This window comes from Rattus rattus, chromosome 4 (assembly GCF_011064425.1).
Source record: "Rattus rattus isolate New Zealand chromosome 4, Rrattus_CSIRO_v1, whole genome shotgun sequence".
In the NCBI taxonomy this organism is placed as follows: Eukaryota; Metazoa; Chordata; class Mammalia; order Rodentia; family Muridae; genus Rattus; species Rattus rattus.
Window position 1 is genome coordinate 110777596 of NC_046157.1, and position 14947 is coordinate 110792542.

Sequence of the window (14947 nt, forward strand, 5' to 3'; positions counted from 1 at the left end):
GCCTCTGTCTCTCCTCTGCCACACTTTCCTAAAGTATTGCTAATCCCCTTCTCTTTCTCCTCCTCCCTGTCCCAAGCCCAGAACCTTTGCTTCCTCCCCAGATATTGGCTGCTGGCATCCAGCTGGGGAGCAGGTTCCCAGAAACTACATGCAGACCCTCTCGTGCAAGCAGTTTTTTGGGGGACCATAACTAGCATTTGTTTTGTTTTTAAAGATTCATTTTATGTATGTGAGTACACTGTAGCTGTCTTCAGACACACCAGAAGAGGGCATCAGATCCCATTACAGATGGTTGTGAGCCACCATGTGGTTGCTGGGAATTGAACTCAGGACCTCTGGAAGAGCAATCCGTGTTCTTAACCGCTGAGCCATCTCTCCAGCCCCATAGCTAGCTAGCATCTGTAATGCAAGCAGCTACTCAGGTTGGCAGGGCAGCCCAGTGCTAAGCCAGCCATTCCCAGGTCTGCCAAGTCCCAGCCAATGCAGGCTGAAGCAAGTCCACATGGACTGTGGGCTTGTCAGACAAGTGGTAAGCTTCGGAGTGTAAAGAGGTGACAGGGCGACAGCTGACACTTGCAGAAGAGCTTTGACGATTGCTCCTGAGATGTCAGACTTCAGGGACCCTCACACTTCACTGTCAAACTCGCTAGAAGCTTAACTATGACCTTTGGCTTGTGAGATGCCCCTCACACCAAAGCTGGGGTTTGCTCCAGGAGCCCAGGCTGCTGCAGCTACATGGGGCTTGACCCATACAGTGGCTCATTCTCCTGAAAGGAAGTGCACGCAGCCTTAGCAGGAAGGAGTGGGCCTAAGGGACAGAGACTGGATTTCACATGCCTGGAGGGGCAGGGGGCAATGACTTGGCTCCTATATTGGTAGGCCAGCTCCCTGGCTATGTCATCCACTCTCTGCTTAGGGAGGACGTGGCTTTCTGGGACTGAGCAGTGGGAAACCGCTTCTGCTGAGTGTTGATGGGACAGAAAGACGTCAGAAGTTTCTTTACCTTTTAGCTTTATTGTTCATTCTTTGTTTTGCCTGGTCCAGGGCAAGCGTGGCCTCAGATGGACAGGGGAGCCCACGGATTGAGGTGTGGAAGACAGTGCTCGGTGAGGTGGCTCACAGGACATACTGGCTGTCCAAGGCCTTGTGGCTCCATCATGGACTCCTGATTTAAATCAACTGTTGTAGGAGGAGCTGAGAGAGCAGCAGGACTGGGCAGGCTGTCAGCTTGGTGATAGCACCTTGGTTTTCGTTATTGTCCTCGGGATTTTCATTCTCAGGGGATCCTGGATTATTTGGGGGTCTCTGATGGTGAGGGGGCCCATAGGACTCCCCTGGCTTTGAGTCACCTGATGCTTTCTTGTTATCACTAATCCACTTGTCAAAGTAGGAGACCCTAGCGAAGACACTGGGGCCGGATATTGGGTCTTCACATGATGAGCTCCAGCTGGTCAGCCCTACTACATACCAGGAGCCTTCCAGTAGGCAGACGAGGGGACCCCCAGAATCTCCCTGAGAAGAAAGAAGACACGAAACGGGAATAGCGATCTAGGGAAGGACGCACGCTGACTGGAGAGAATACAAATGGAGACCAGGTGTCTCTGCTGTCTGTGTACCTCATCTGGACCATTTAAGCAATTAAAAAACAAAACAAAACAACAACAAAAATCTCAAGCACAGGCAGCCCCTTGGGTCAGTATCTTCAGTGAAGGCCCTGGAGTCCTATTCCACAAAACTGCCAATGGAACCCTGGACACCATTTGGTGGAGAGTCTTGGAGCTGGATACGGGCTCTCTGCCCTGCTGTCTATGTGGAAGATGTCTCTGAAGTCCCAAAGGGTTGCTAATTGACTAACTGACCTGGAGGCCGGGCTCTGTAACCTTTGGTTGCATCCCTTGTCCCCCATCACAGCATCCCCACACGTACCTTTGTGTTTTGCTTAGTGTAAGGATTCCAGGGAATCTCCACTCCCTTGACTGAGCATCTTTTAGAAGATGCTAAACTGTAGGATGTGCTGAGTGGAGAAAAAAAGCCATCACATGGGTCTTGTCAGGGTGGAACCATGGGGAGCTGTGAGGCTCCAGGAGAGAGGCGAGGACTCCAAGCACAGCAGGGACCTGAGAGGCAAGGTCCTTCGGACTGTAAAGCAGGATCAGGAAGAAGCAAACCAAACCAAACCAAAAAGAGCAAACAAACAAACAAAACAAAAACCCAAACCACAGTTTCTGCCAACCTTGTGCTGTAACACGTGTCAAAACAGTCCTTGTTCACGAGCGCTCAGGAGACGCAGTGGATTGTGGGCAAACACTGGAAGACCCTACATAGGGTTAGTGGGCTGCACGGATGACGGAAAAGCCCTCAAGGGGATGCAAAAACTAGGCCCTGAGAGGGCTTCTCTGAGCCAAGACTAGATAGGCTTGACTGTGCCCGTTAGGGGCAGAGACACAGGTGTTCAGTAGGGAAGCAAGCGGCCCTGGTGAAGGTTTTAGAGCCCCTGAGATAGGGTTGCAGGCCTGGTCTAGGCAGGGTTCAGTAAGAGCGATGATTAGATGATAGATAGATAGATGATAGATGATATATATAGATGGGAGATAGATGATAGATGATAGCTAGATAGACAGGCAGATAGACAGATAAATAGATGATAGATGATATATAAAAGATAGATGACAGATAGATGATTGGATGACAGATACATAGACAGACAGATGGTCAATGGTAGATAAATAGATGATAGACAGACAGATGATTAGACAGATAGGCAAAGAGACAGACGATAGATGAATACATAGGCTGATTTGACACAAACAAAATAGATAAGTTGATATGATAGATAGGTAGACAGACAGACAGATGATAGATGAATACATAAGCAGATTTGACACAAACAAAACCAGCAACGACACCACACATACAAGTTGGGAACAGGAAGATAGGTCGTGGGCGCTAGTGCTGGGAAGAGGAGAAACCAAGAGAGCAAAAGAGCAAAGACGCATCTGTTGAGGAGCAGTGAGCGACGGACTGGGCTCACCGAGGGTTAGGATCATGAAGGACGAGTGCCGACACTGCAGGGTGAGCCTGGCTGGGTCGGAGACATTGAGAATTATCCCGCATTCTTGTGGACAGGGAAGGTACACATAAGGTGTGAAGTCATAGGTTTCTGAGCCCAGGGGACAGCCAAGGGAAGGGAACAAGAGAGACAGAGCAAGCATAGGCCACGTGGGACACTTCTGACTGCCCACTTCCTCTCCTGCATTGGTTCCCTGCCGTTAAATGTAAATACAGACTGCACCCCAACAAACTAGTGATGCATTCACGCCCCAAACCTAGGAGCTCCTGTGAATCATTCTGAAAGACACCTGATCCCATGAGTGGCAAAACAGCCTTGTGAATTAATCGGAAAAATAGACGAAAACATTTCCACCTTCATTAGCCGTTGGAAACGTGCAAATGAAAGGTCACACACGCCTGGGCGGTGGTGGCGCACGTCTTTAGTCCCAGCACTTGGGAGGCAGAGGCAGGCAGAGCTCAGTGAATTGAGGGCAGCCTGGTCTGCAGCATGAGTTTCAGGTCAGCCGGGGGATACTCACTCCAAAACGTAAAAACACAAAACCAAAGAGAACGAGAAAAAGAGAGATCATATCCAATGGCTAAACGGAGTGGGCGTGTGATCCGAGGAACTGCTGCCGTGGGGAGCAACCGAACCTTTTGCTGCTGGCCGGAGGGCACTAGAACCATACTGGAGTGTGTGCAAAACAGGGGCGCATGCACACCATGAGGTGCAGTGTGCTTCTGCTGCAAGCACGGTGAGCCCTCTAGCACAATGCTGTTGCACAGACCTTTCATACAAACAGCTGAATGCCACTAGGATAAGAGTAAGGAAGACTGCAGTGTATCCTTACAGTGCCATGGCTGGATAGCATCCCGTTGGCTAAAAAGCAATCAGGCAAAACCCTGTGTGATGCATGCTTAGGTCAAGTTTCAGCAGTGAAGCCATAGTGCGTCTATAGCCAAGACGGGACCGATCTAGAAGTGAGGGGAAGGGGTATGAGGGAGTGCTTTGGGTGCTGTTTACATCCGTGTGTCAATTTCTTGTTTTAAATGAAATGTTATTCATCTGTTTTGTGTGTGTGTGTGTGTGTGTGTGTGTGTGTGTGTGTGTGTGTGTGTGCATGTGTACACAACTCAGAGAGGGCTACTTGCAGGGGTTGGTTCTCTCTACCACGTAGGTCAAGCAGTGTAGGGAGCTGTATTGAATTTGGGCCTGGCCGCTTTGTGACTGCATAGCTCAAGGTGGCTACGTGACTCTGGGCTGTATGGCCACAGATGCTCACCCGTAGGTGGCTGCTGTAAGATTATGAGATTGTTGGACAAAAGCCTCTCCCAGGAAGACCCCCGGAGCAATCACAGGATGTTTCAGCCTGAGCAAAACACCGGATGTCCCTGAGCAGATTCCTGAGAAGGGTTCGACCTTTTCAAAGAACATGTCCCGAGAAGACTGTTGCCTCTTTGTTTAAGGATACCTTGCAGTTTAGTGATTCACCCTATATCCTTGGGCACTTCCCAATACTCCCCCACCCTAAGCTTCAGTTCCTGCTTCTATTCCTGCCTCAGAGCTTTAAATGCTGTACATTTCTCACAATAAATGAGACCTTGACAACGGAACTTTTGCTTGGTCTCCTTCTTCTCTTTACCCCCATTGACCCACAGGTAGAAAGCCTCTTCAGGACCCTGAATAACTGGACCCGCTGGACGGGACAAAGCAGTAGATCAAATTCAGGCCACTAGGATTTGGGGGAGGCGCCTTTACCCACTCAGACCTCTCATGGGCCCCCTGACTTAATTTCTAAATAGCCCTCAGTCGGTACAAGGGACGGCCATTTCCAAAGACACAAACAAACGGAGGAGACAAGGTCCGGAGAAGACACAGAAGGACAGGGGCTTAGACAACACGAGGGTACAACAGTGGCAAGCTTGTTTCAGTCGCCTGAGCAGGCTTCACTTACCGAGCAGATGGATTTTGTCAGGCTGTAGTCAGCAGCGCACACCATGTCATCGTATATGTAGTAGGTTTTAGAGGATCCTGGGACTGGTGGTGGGAAGAATCCTTTGCAGTCGTCATTGCTCATGATGATAAGCTCGGCTTCATACAGGTCATTAGGCAAAGGAAGTCGCACTGGAAGGGGGGAATCAGATGTGAGACGCACCCCACCCGGCCAGCTCTCCCTTTTTGGGGTAGGGGCAGCCACTCTAGGCCACAGCAGCAGGGAGGGACTCACAGCAGGCACTCAGTGACCAGGGGATATGGCTTGCAAGTGCAAGCATGAGGCTCTGTGGAAGGCGGGACCAGGCAGAAAGTCACCACAACTGCAAAGGTCCCGGGGTGCAGGCTGAGGAACACTAGGGACAACCACAGTGGGGCCCCAGGCAGAGCCTCCTCACCAGGCAAGGGGACCCAGACTACATACACCCTGAGGACGCACACGCCAAGGAAGGAAGGGGCTCCACTTTCAAACTGCTCTGGTTGGTCTGGGGGGCCCCAGCTGGAGGCAGGGACACTGCAGCCTGAGTGTAGCAGTGGCCTAGGACACAGGCCAGAAACGCTCAGGAGAATGGGGGGGACCAGTCTATCTGAAGGAGCAGCTGGGGATGGAGACAGGGGTTCTGTTTCCAGCTGCTCTCACAGGTCTGGCCTGGGGTTGTGCCACAGGAGCAGAGGGACAGCAGCATGGCTCACTGCACTCAGGGGCCATGGCGCGCATCCCTCAAGGGTGCCTAGGGCTTGGTACTGTAGGTAGCAAACCCATGCCTGTCCCCAAGCACAGCAACCGTGGTCAGGAGAGGTCATGAGAGAGGGTGGCTCAAGGTTCAGTCTTAGGGAGGCCAGCTTCTCTGCTGTGAGAGCTGCCCCAGGCCATGCCTTCCCTGTGATTCTATTCTCATCCCCTGGCCTGATCTGGAGACCCTGTCTGCCCTGACACAACCTGGAGTCACAGAGCCTACACTTCTAATCTGAAAGGGGGAGATGGCTTTTGAACGAGGGAAACTGGGGTTCACAACCACTGGAAAGGCCTCCAGGCTCTTGCCCTCCCGCCTCCCAGCCTTCACCTGTGCTCACCATCCTCTCTGAGATTGCCCCAGCCACTTGTCCAGCAGGCCTTCTCTTTGGGGATCGTTATGTTTTTATTGGGGACACAGGCTGGGAGGATGTGGGAGCTGTACTCCACAGATGACTGCAGCTGCAGCAGGACAATGTCACTTCCTTGGGGGTAGAATTTGTTGTAGTCCTTGTGAACGATGAGTTTCTGCACTGACATCTTCCTGCTATACTTGGTGGGACTGTTCAGTTTGGTGTACCCTAGCATGATTTGGTAGTCCTCTGGGTTTCGAGACCTAGGGCAGGGGGAGGAGGAGCTGTAAGTGTCAAGTCAGCGCTGTCTCCCTGACTGTCCACCTGTCCTGCAGGCCACCAGCCCCTGTCTCTTCTTCCCTTCAGGTGTCTCCTTTTCCTAATACATGGGTGTTTTTCCTCTTGAAGGGCAGGATGATCCCACACAGCTCAGGACACCGAAGGCTTCGGATACCCTGGAATCCAAAGGGCTGTCGATCTCGTGATTGGGTAGGACCAGGAGAGTTCCGTCAAACTGAACCCTTTCCTCTGGGAGGAGGAAAATCTCACTCAACCCTGCCCAGATCTGTCTTATACATATACGGCCTCCTTAAAGACCCTGCCTCCTGCTTAGCACGACTTATACTCCAAACCTCAGACATTGGATCCTCTCAAGATTGTATTCCCATCTCACCATAACCATGGGCACTCGAGGTACATTTATGGAGGAAATGGGACAATAGACAAAAACTTACCATTTCTGGAACGCGACTGTATTCTAGGCTACGTGGTCATGAGGAGCTCTCTTCCGTGCCCACTCCCCATGGCTGAATCCGCTTTCTTGGGGGACCCTCCATCTGTATGTCTCATGACCTTCCTGATCTATGGGATGGGGCCTCTGCTCACTTTCCTGACAGGTGGTTCTCACACATCCTCCAGGAGACCCTCCACATGGGGCCTGATCCACATGGATGCCAGCGTATGTATGTAAACCCAGATGCATATGTGTGAACCCAGATTTGTCCTCCTCGTTCCCGTTGGGCACACAGTGAGCCCAAGATACATCTGTTTGTCTCTGCTAGTACATGGGCAATTCCAGCTGTGGCTATAGTAACACCCTTCACTGTAGGAAAGACAGGCACACCACACACACACACACACCTCACATACACCACACACACACACACACACCTCACATATACCACACACACACACACACACATACACACACACCACACAACCACATACACCACACACAACCACACACACATACACAGACATACATACCATACACATATATCACAACACAAAACCACACACACCACACACACACCACACACACACCACACATATACACACATCACATACACACCACACACATACAACCACACACATATACCACACATACAAACATATACACACATACCACACATACCACACACACACAACTACACACACTCACACACACAGATCACACACACAATACAACTACACACACACAAACACACACAGACCACACACACATACCATGCAACTACACACACAAAACCATACACATCACACACAGACCACATACATACCTCACACAAACACAAACACACACACACACACCACACACACAACACAACTACATATACACACAGACCACACACACACACACACACCACACAACTACACACACAACACCATACACAACACACACACACCACACAACTACACACACAAAACCATGCACATCACACACACACCACATACAAACCACACACACACCCACACACCACACACACACACAAAACCACACATAGCCATACACATACCACACATACACACATACCACACACACACTCAACCACACACACACACACCATACACAAACCACACACACCACACACACACACAACCACATATACCACACACAGACACACACACACACACACACACACACACACACACACACACACACACAGTACCTGGATGCCTCTGGAGAGGACTATGCTCCAGTCTAAGGGTAGCCTGAACCCACATGAGCCTCCAATAACCATGCCCTAGATGGAATTGCAGAAAGCCCTGGCCAGAGAATGCAGGATGCATCCCAACCATTTCCAACCTTGGGAATAGGAACCTCTGATGGTCACTTTCAGTTACTACTGTGTCCCACTAGGTTAGGACACAGTAACAGTAGTTACAGGAGAAACCAGGCCTGTTGCCGTCCGCAGGCACTGTCTCGAGGTAAGCAAGTGAGTTACTGAAGTATATCAAATGGAACAAAGTTTCCATCCCTAAGGTTCGTGAAAAAGAGGAGCCTGACCACTACAGAATGAAGATCTGTTTCCCTGAACTATTACAGTCCAGCTGAGGCAAGGATTTCAGTTAGCTGTTTAAAAGTCATGTGTATAACACCATGATAGCTACACTTGTTAGGTGAGTCTCAGGGAAGGGGAGAGGACATCCCCAGGCTGAGAAACCCTGTAGTAGGAGACCCAGACTGGCAGAAGATACTGTCTGGTGATGAGCAGGGATGGTAATCTAGGTGAAAGACACCACTCAAGGTCGGGGCAGCAGCAGAGAGGACTACTCCAGGCAGTGAGCTACCCCAGAACACAACCTAGAAGGACATGGCTGCTGTCTATCCTCCATGCCTCTTCTTCTGTCCTAGTGGCTCTCTCCTGCACCCCTTCCCAACAGAAGGGGCCAGGGAGGGAACACTCACATTTGGAAGCAGTGGGCAGCACTGGCTACCCAGTTTTTGTCGATGAGAACCGCTCCACAGATGTGCCTGCCGTATAAGCGCAGACTGGCCTGCCACGGCCACCGCTGGGCACCTGCAATCTGTCCACCATAGATCTTCCCTTGGAATTTGGTCTTGCCACAGACTGTGGAGACAATCCCAGCCGCGAGGCACCTGTATTTAGGATGCTTGCGCTTGGTGCCCCAAATGTCAGCATCAGCAGGATCCAGGGGGCACAGTGGTCTCCCCTCTCTGTCCTCAGGTGGGTGTACCCAAGGCCAGGAGTGGAGTGGCAAGTCTCATGTGACAATGAGCACCCTGAATGGCAGGGGAAGAGTTGGATCAGACCAAGGCTTCCTCTCAACCAGTCTCACAGAACAGAGGTGGGGGCGAAGAGGATGAGGGCCGTGCTAAGCTCTCCTCAGAACTCGTTAACTTAGGGAGGACAGCTCTGAGGAGGCAGAAGCTGAAGCTGACAGAGGCCATCAGTTTTCAAGGCCATGGTCATTTTGGGTGGGTACGCCCTCCCACCCCAACCCATGATGGTGCAGAGCTAAGAGAACCCTGAACTGAGAAGATAGGGTCAATGGGCGAGAGCCAGCAGAGGAGAGGGCCATCTATATAGGTCCCCAGTCTCAAGCCCCTCCTTTTCAATGTAAAGGCCCATAGGTTCTCCCGACCACTTACGTTCCAGAGGGGAGGAAAAGCGGGGAAGGAGAGGAGAGGGAAGAAGCCCACTGGAAACCTGCCCCCTACTTTAAAGGTTACTCCTGCTCCTGTCTCCTTACCCGTTGACAAGGATAGCGTGGTCTTCCCGGTCTGGGTGGTTGTGTTATTCGCAGCGCTGGTGACGTCGGTAGGTTCTGTGGCCAGAGCATGCTGGGACAGGAAGCTCAGCCCGAGCAGAGCAGCCAGCAGGGCTGCCCCATACCCAACCAGGCCCGATTGCTGGGCCCTGGCGCCCCACATGGCATCTGGTCGTGCTGTGTCTGGGTCCCGGGCAGAAGCAAAAGCACGTGCAGACAACCGCTGACGCTGGCAAACTGCCTCTAGGGAACCCCTCTCGCCCACCCAGACTTCCCTCGAGAAAGCTGAGCAAAAACCTAGGTTCATCGTCCTCTTCTCCGGCTTTCACCGAAACAATTCTGAGAGGGTAGGTGGGTGGGTGGAGCACCCACCATGTCCCAGAGTTTCTCTGTTTCATACTGTTATGATATGCGCTCAAAACACAGTGTCATCCTCACCCAGAACCGTATGTCACCTTCTCGTCAGCCCCAAATCCACAGAGTCAGAAGCTAGTTACAGGCAGTTGTGATCTGCCCAGTGTGGGTCTCTGGACCAAACGAGTCCCCTGGAAGAACAGCAAGTGCTCTTAACTACTGAGCTATTACCAAAGCTCTCCAATAAATTTTTTTTGTTGTTGTTGTTGAGGCTTTAAAATTTGCATACTTCTACACAACGATCTTGGTCACATTCATTCTTCACACAGCCTCAATGCCCTTCAAGAACTCCCATCCTATTTCAATCCCATTCATTCATTCATTCATTCATTCATTCATTCATTCATTCACGGAGTCCAATTAGTGTTGCCCATATGCATGTGGATGTGGATTTATCTGAGAAAATTACCAGTGGCCACACTCCAAAAGAAAAACGACTCTCTTTCCCAGATCAGTCACCAACTGCCCAACTCCTGGCTAGAATTAGGTCTCAGCAGCTCCTCCCGTCTTTGCGCTGGAATTTTTAACTGACTTCATTTTGTGTATGTAACCATTGCTGCTGTAAGTTGCAACTATTTGTAAGCAGAACATTAGGTGTTAGTCCCTTACCAGTGTATTTAACTTTGACATGTGTCAAGCCTTTTTTAATTATAGGAAACTTAATCATATACATATTATATGTAAGTTACATCTTTCACAAGCCCTATGATATACTTTAATTTTTCTGGTTTTGTCCTCATTCGTCTGTTTCAACTTTGGAACTGTCTCTTAATTTTTTGTGACAACACTAATTTTTTTTTTTTAAAAAAAGATTTACTTATTTATCATCTATAAGTACACTAGCTGTCTTCAGACACACTAGAAAAGGGCATCATTAGATCTCATTACAGATGGTCGTTAACCATCATGTGGTTGCTGGGATTTGAACTCAGGACCTCTGGAAGAGCAGTCAATGCTCTTAACCACCGAGAGGCGTCTCTCTAGCCTCTATGTACAACTTTTTTTTTTTAATCTCTTTTTCATATCTGATGTCTCCTTTGTTAGTAGCACTAGGGAGAGAGACACTGTTCCATGCACTGCTCTGAGGAATTCTCTTAATCTTTGGGGGAACTTAAATCTTTAGAAATTGCATTCTTGACTTCACTGCAAAAAAAAAAAAAAAAAAAAAAAAAAAAAAAAAGAAAAGAAATAGCATAAGCCAGTATGAAGCCAAGTAGGAGTTTATAAAAAGGTATTTTAACTTAGACTTTTAATTTTAATCGAATGTTAACCATGAGGGCTAAGAGTGAAAAAAATAATAATAATCAGCAAGAAGGTGAGATGCAGGTGTGGGTTTCTCAAAAAGGACACCTGCTTCATCGTCTTGACTCCAGCCGTGCATACCAGGCTGACGGGAGGTGAGGCTTGAATACCCAGAATGGGTTCAGAATATACATGGAATCCCAGGCTGCTCTCACTGAAAGGAGCTCAGCGTATGGAGGGTGGAGAGAGGAGTAAGCAGGAGGTGGGGGAACGATTATAATGAAGGGATCTGTGAGCTGCCAGAATTAATCCATCTTTAGCAGCTAATAGTCATCTGAGGTTTGACTTCGGAGGTGACGTCAACATTCCAACATTCTTTAGCATGCATGAAAAAAAATCTGCTGATTCTCAAGGTGCCCGAGCAGGGAAGGTCCACCAAGCCTAACGGCCATGTCAGGCAAAGCATGGCATTGTGTCTGTCACAGTCCTCAGGTGCTCAATGTGTGGCTTTGGAAGAGCAGCCTTCTCCCTCCCTGCATCTGGACCAACTTCTGCTTCCAGGCTTCCTCCAGCCCACCAGCCTTCTGGGCGCCTGGCCCATGCTTGTAAGTACTGAGTTTGGTTGTGTGTTTCTGAAGTTAGGTCACTCGCCTCCCTCCTGCGTGACGAAGCGAATGTGACTCTCGGGGACTATCAGGTCTCTCTGGGCTTGTTTGCTTTTGTTTTTCAAGACAGGGTTTAAATAGACCAGGCTGGCCTTGAACACACAGAGATTCACCTGCCTCTGCCTCCCCAGTACTGGGATTACAGGCGTGCACCACCACACCCAGCAAGGGCCTTTCTTTTTAAATATTAATAAAAAATATTTTATTTAAATTTTACTATGTGTATGTGCACGAGAGTACTAGTGACCACAGAGACCAACGGAAGTGTGGGGTCCCTTGGAGCTGGAGTTACAGGTAACCACCAACATGGGTGCTGGGAAGTGTACTGGAGTTCTCTAGAAGAGCAATGGCACTCTAACCCCCACTCATACCTCAGACTTCAACCCTCTCGTCTGGCCTTTCTCAAACTCTGTTCAATATAGCCTTTCACTAGAATTTTTCCTCTGATCTTTCAAAGACTTATTTACTTTGCGTGTATGAGTATGTTGCCTGAATACATGTAAGTGGACCGTGTGTGTTTCTGTTGCTCATGGTCCAAAGAAGAGGGTACCTCGAATCCCCTATAGCTGGAATTATAGATCATTGTAAGCTTCCATGTAGGTGCTGGGATTTGAACTTGGGTCTTTGAGAATAGCCAGGGCTCTCAACAATTGAGCCACCTCTCTAGCCCGTTCTCCTCATCTTTTGCTCTTGTTTAAATTCACTGGTCTTGAGAACGAGACGTTTTAAGCTTTAGTCTGACACTGGCCTCTTACGTCAGGCACTTGGGGTGAACTGCAGTCTAGAGTCAATTCTGCCTTTACCAAGCAGATCCTGATAGTGAAGCTGGGAAAAATGAAAGTAGAAATTAAGATGAATTGTGGGTTAGTGTTGTAGAAGGGACGAAAGGTAGTGCATTACTCTGAAGAAGGGGACTGGGGTCTTGAGAGTCCAGGGACATTTCAGAAGAGGAGTTACTCAAGCAAAGAGATGATGGAGTGGATGATTAAAGAGAGAGCAGTGCCCCAGGGTAACAAGGGTCCTCTACCATGTAAGGAATGGAAAAGAACTGAGGCAGCTGGGGCAGAGAGAACCAAGCAGGGAGGGGTGAGGACAGGGACACTGGGCTGTGTGCATAGAAGAGGCTTCATGTGGTCCTTAGCATCTATCCCTGTGACAAAATGCTTAGCAAAGCAAAGGTTTATTCTGACATATAGTTTCAGGGATTTCAGTCCACGGTCACTTGTCTTGGTTGCTTTGGGCCTGTCGGGGTAGAGTGTATCATGTGGCTATGGTATAGGTTATAAAAGAGGGGAGAGATTGGGGGCTGGAGAGATGGCTCAGGGGTTAAGAGCACCGATTGTTCTTCCAGAGGTCCTGAGTTCAATTCCCAGCAACCACATGGTGGCTCACAACCATCTGTAAAGAGATCCGATGCCCTCTTCTGGTGTATCTGAAGACAGCTACAGTGTACTTATATATAATAAATGAATAAATCTTTAGAAAAAAAATGAAAAATAAAAGAGGGGAGAGGGATTTACAGAAACACAGGCAGGGAGGGAGAGGCCCTTGCTTTGAAGTGTGGGTGAAGCCTCTGTCTGGCCAGTGGAGAAATCAAGGATATGATCTCAACTAACATTGACTCTAAATGGTGATGATGTGGATGATATTTTCAAATAGACAAATATTTTCAAATAAAAATATTTAAAAGGAATAAGCCAGGCTGCACATATATTACTTAGGGTAGGGCCTTTCTCCTTTCCTGAATATTTTCTGGGAATCTTGCAAACAGGACTGTTTACAGTGAAGATATTCTAACTTCTGTCTCTGATCTAGGGTTGACATCAACTGTAGTCCTGTCCGAGTATCTTTCATCTGACTGAGTCTTTAGCAAGTCTTAGATAATAGCTTCAGAATCCGCCCATGTCTGGTGACCATTGCAAGACAAAGTGTGTCTCCTTTGAGGAGCCCACACCTGTGTCCTCAGGTATGTCTCTCCATTAACCGTCTACACTTCCACCTATGTTAAAATTCCCTCAGACCCCATTTCTGCTTCAGATGGCTTACCCCGAGGTTCCATTTGGCAAGAAAGTCAAGGACCTGGCTTTATCTGAGTAGAGGCCTCTCAACTCCTCAGACTGCATGCGTGAATCAGTGTGAAGTGGTCATGCAGCAGTGTGAAGTGGTCATGTAGCAGTGTGACACAGTCATGCAGCGGTGTGATGTGGTCATGTGGCAGTGTGAAGTGGTCATGTAGCAGTGTGACACAGTCATGCAGCGGTGTGAAGTGGTCATGTGGCAGTGTGACACAGTCATGCAGCGGTGTGAAGTGGTCATGTGGCAGTGTGACACAGTCATGCAGCGGTGTGAAGTGGTCATGTGGCAGTGTGACACAGTCATGCAGCAGTGTGAAGTGGTCATGTAGCAGTGTGACACAGTCATGCAGCGGTGTGAAGTGGTCATGTGGCAGTGTGAAGTGGTCACGTAGCAGTGTGACACAGTTATTCAGCAGTGTGATGTGGTCATGTGGCAGTGTGAAGTGGTCACGTAACAGTGTGACACAGTCATGCAGCGGTGTGAAGTGGTCATGTGGCAGTGTGAAGTGGTCACGTAGCAGTGTGACACAGTCATGCAGCGGTGTGATGTGGTCATGTGGCAGTGTGAAGTGGTCATGTAGCAGTGTGACACAGTCATGCAGGGGTGTGAAGTGGTCATGTGGCAGTGTGAAGTGGTCACGTAGCAGTGTGACACAGTCATGCAGCGGTGTGAAGTGGCCATGTGGCAGTGTGAAGTGGTCATGTAGCAGTGTGACAGTCATGCAGCACTGTGAAGCAGTCATGGGGCAGTGTGAAGCAGTGTTGCCGGCCTGTGCCTGCCACTGCTAACAGGTGTGCTTACGCTGTGCTAGCTAAGAAGCAAAGGGAGAGGGGAAGAAGTTGTGTTCCTCTCTCTTCTCAGGGTACATCACGAATGCCCTAACCTCCTTCCCAATAGACCCCCCCTC

General features: G+C 49.3%; 1 protein-coding gene across 1 annotated transcript; it reads right to left on the reverse strand.

Annotated features, from left to right (window-relative positions):
- Window positions 1-1001: 1001 nt before the first annotated feature.
- Window positions 1002-9816, reverse strand: LOC116898131 (serine protease 40-like). Its single transcript, XM_032899506.1, has 5 exons — window positions 9626-9816; window positions 8820-8982; window positions 6119-6393; window positions 5007-5176; window positions 1002-1512 (listed from the first exon to the last, which is right to left on the reverse strand). Exons 1-5 carry the CDS (start codon window positions 9804-9806, stop codon window positions 1171-1173), a joined length of 1131 nt encoding a protein of 376 aa, XP_032755397.1. The 5' UTR covers window positions 9807-9816; the 3' UTR covers window positions 1002-1170.
- Window positions 9817-14947: the final 5131 nt, after the last annotated feature.

Bases quoted from the DNA above. Each gene is read 5' to 3' on its own strand.
- LOC116898131 (XM_032899506.1), bottom strand. From the start codon at position 9,806: ATGTGGGGCGCCAGGGCCCAGCAATCGGGCCTGGTTGGGTATGGGGCA. The intron at 8,983-9,625 runs GTAAGGAGACAG...TTGTCTCCACAG, and splicing joins CACGCTATCCTTGTCAACGG to TCTGTGGCAAGACCAAATTC. The intron at 6,394-8,819 runs GTGAGTGTTCCC...CCCCTGCCCTAG, and splicing joins GCTGCCCACTGCTTCCAAAT to GTCTCGAAACCCAGAGGACT.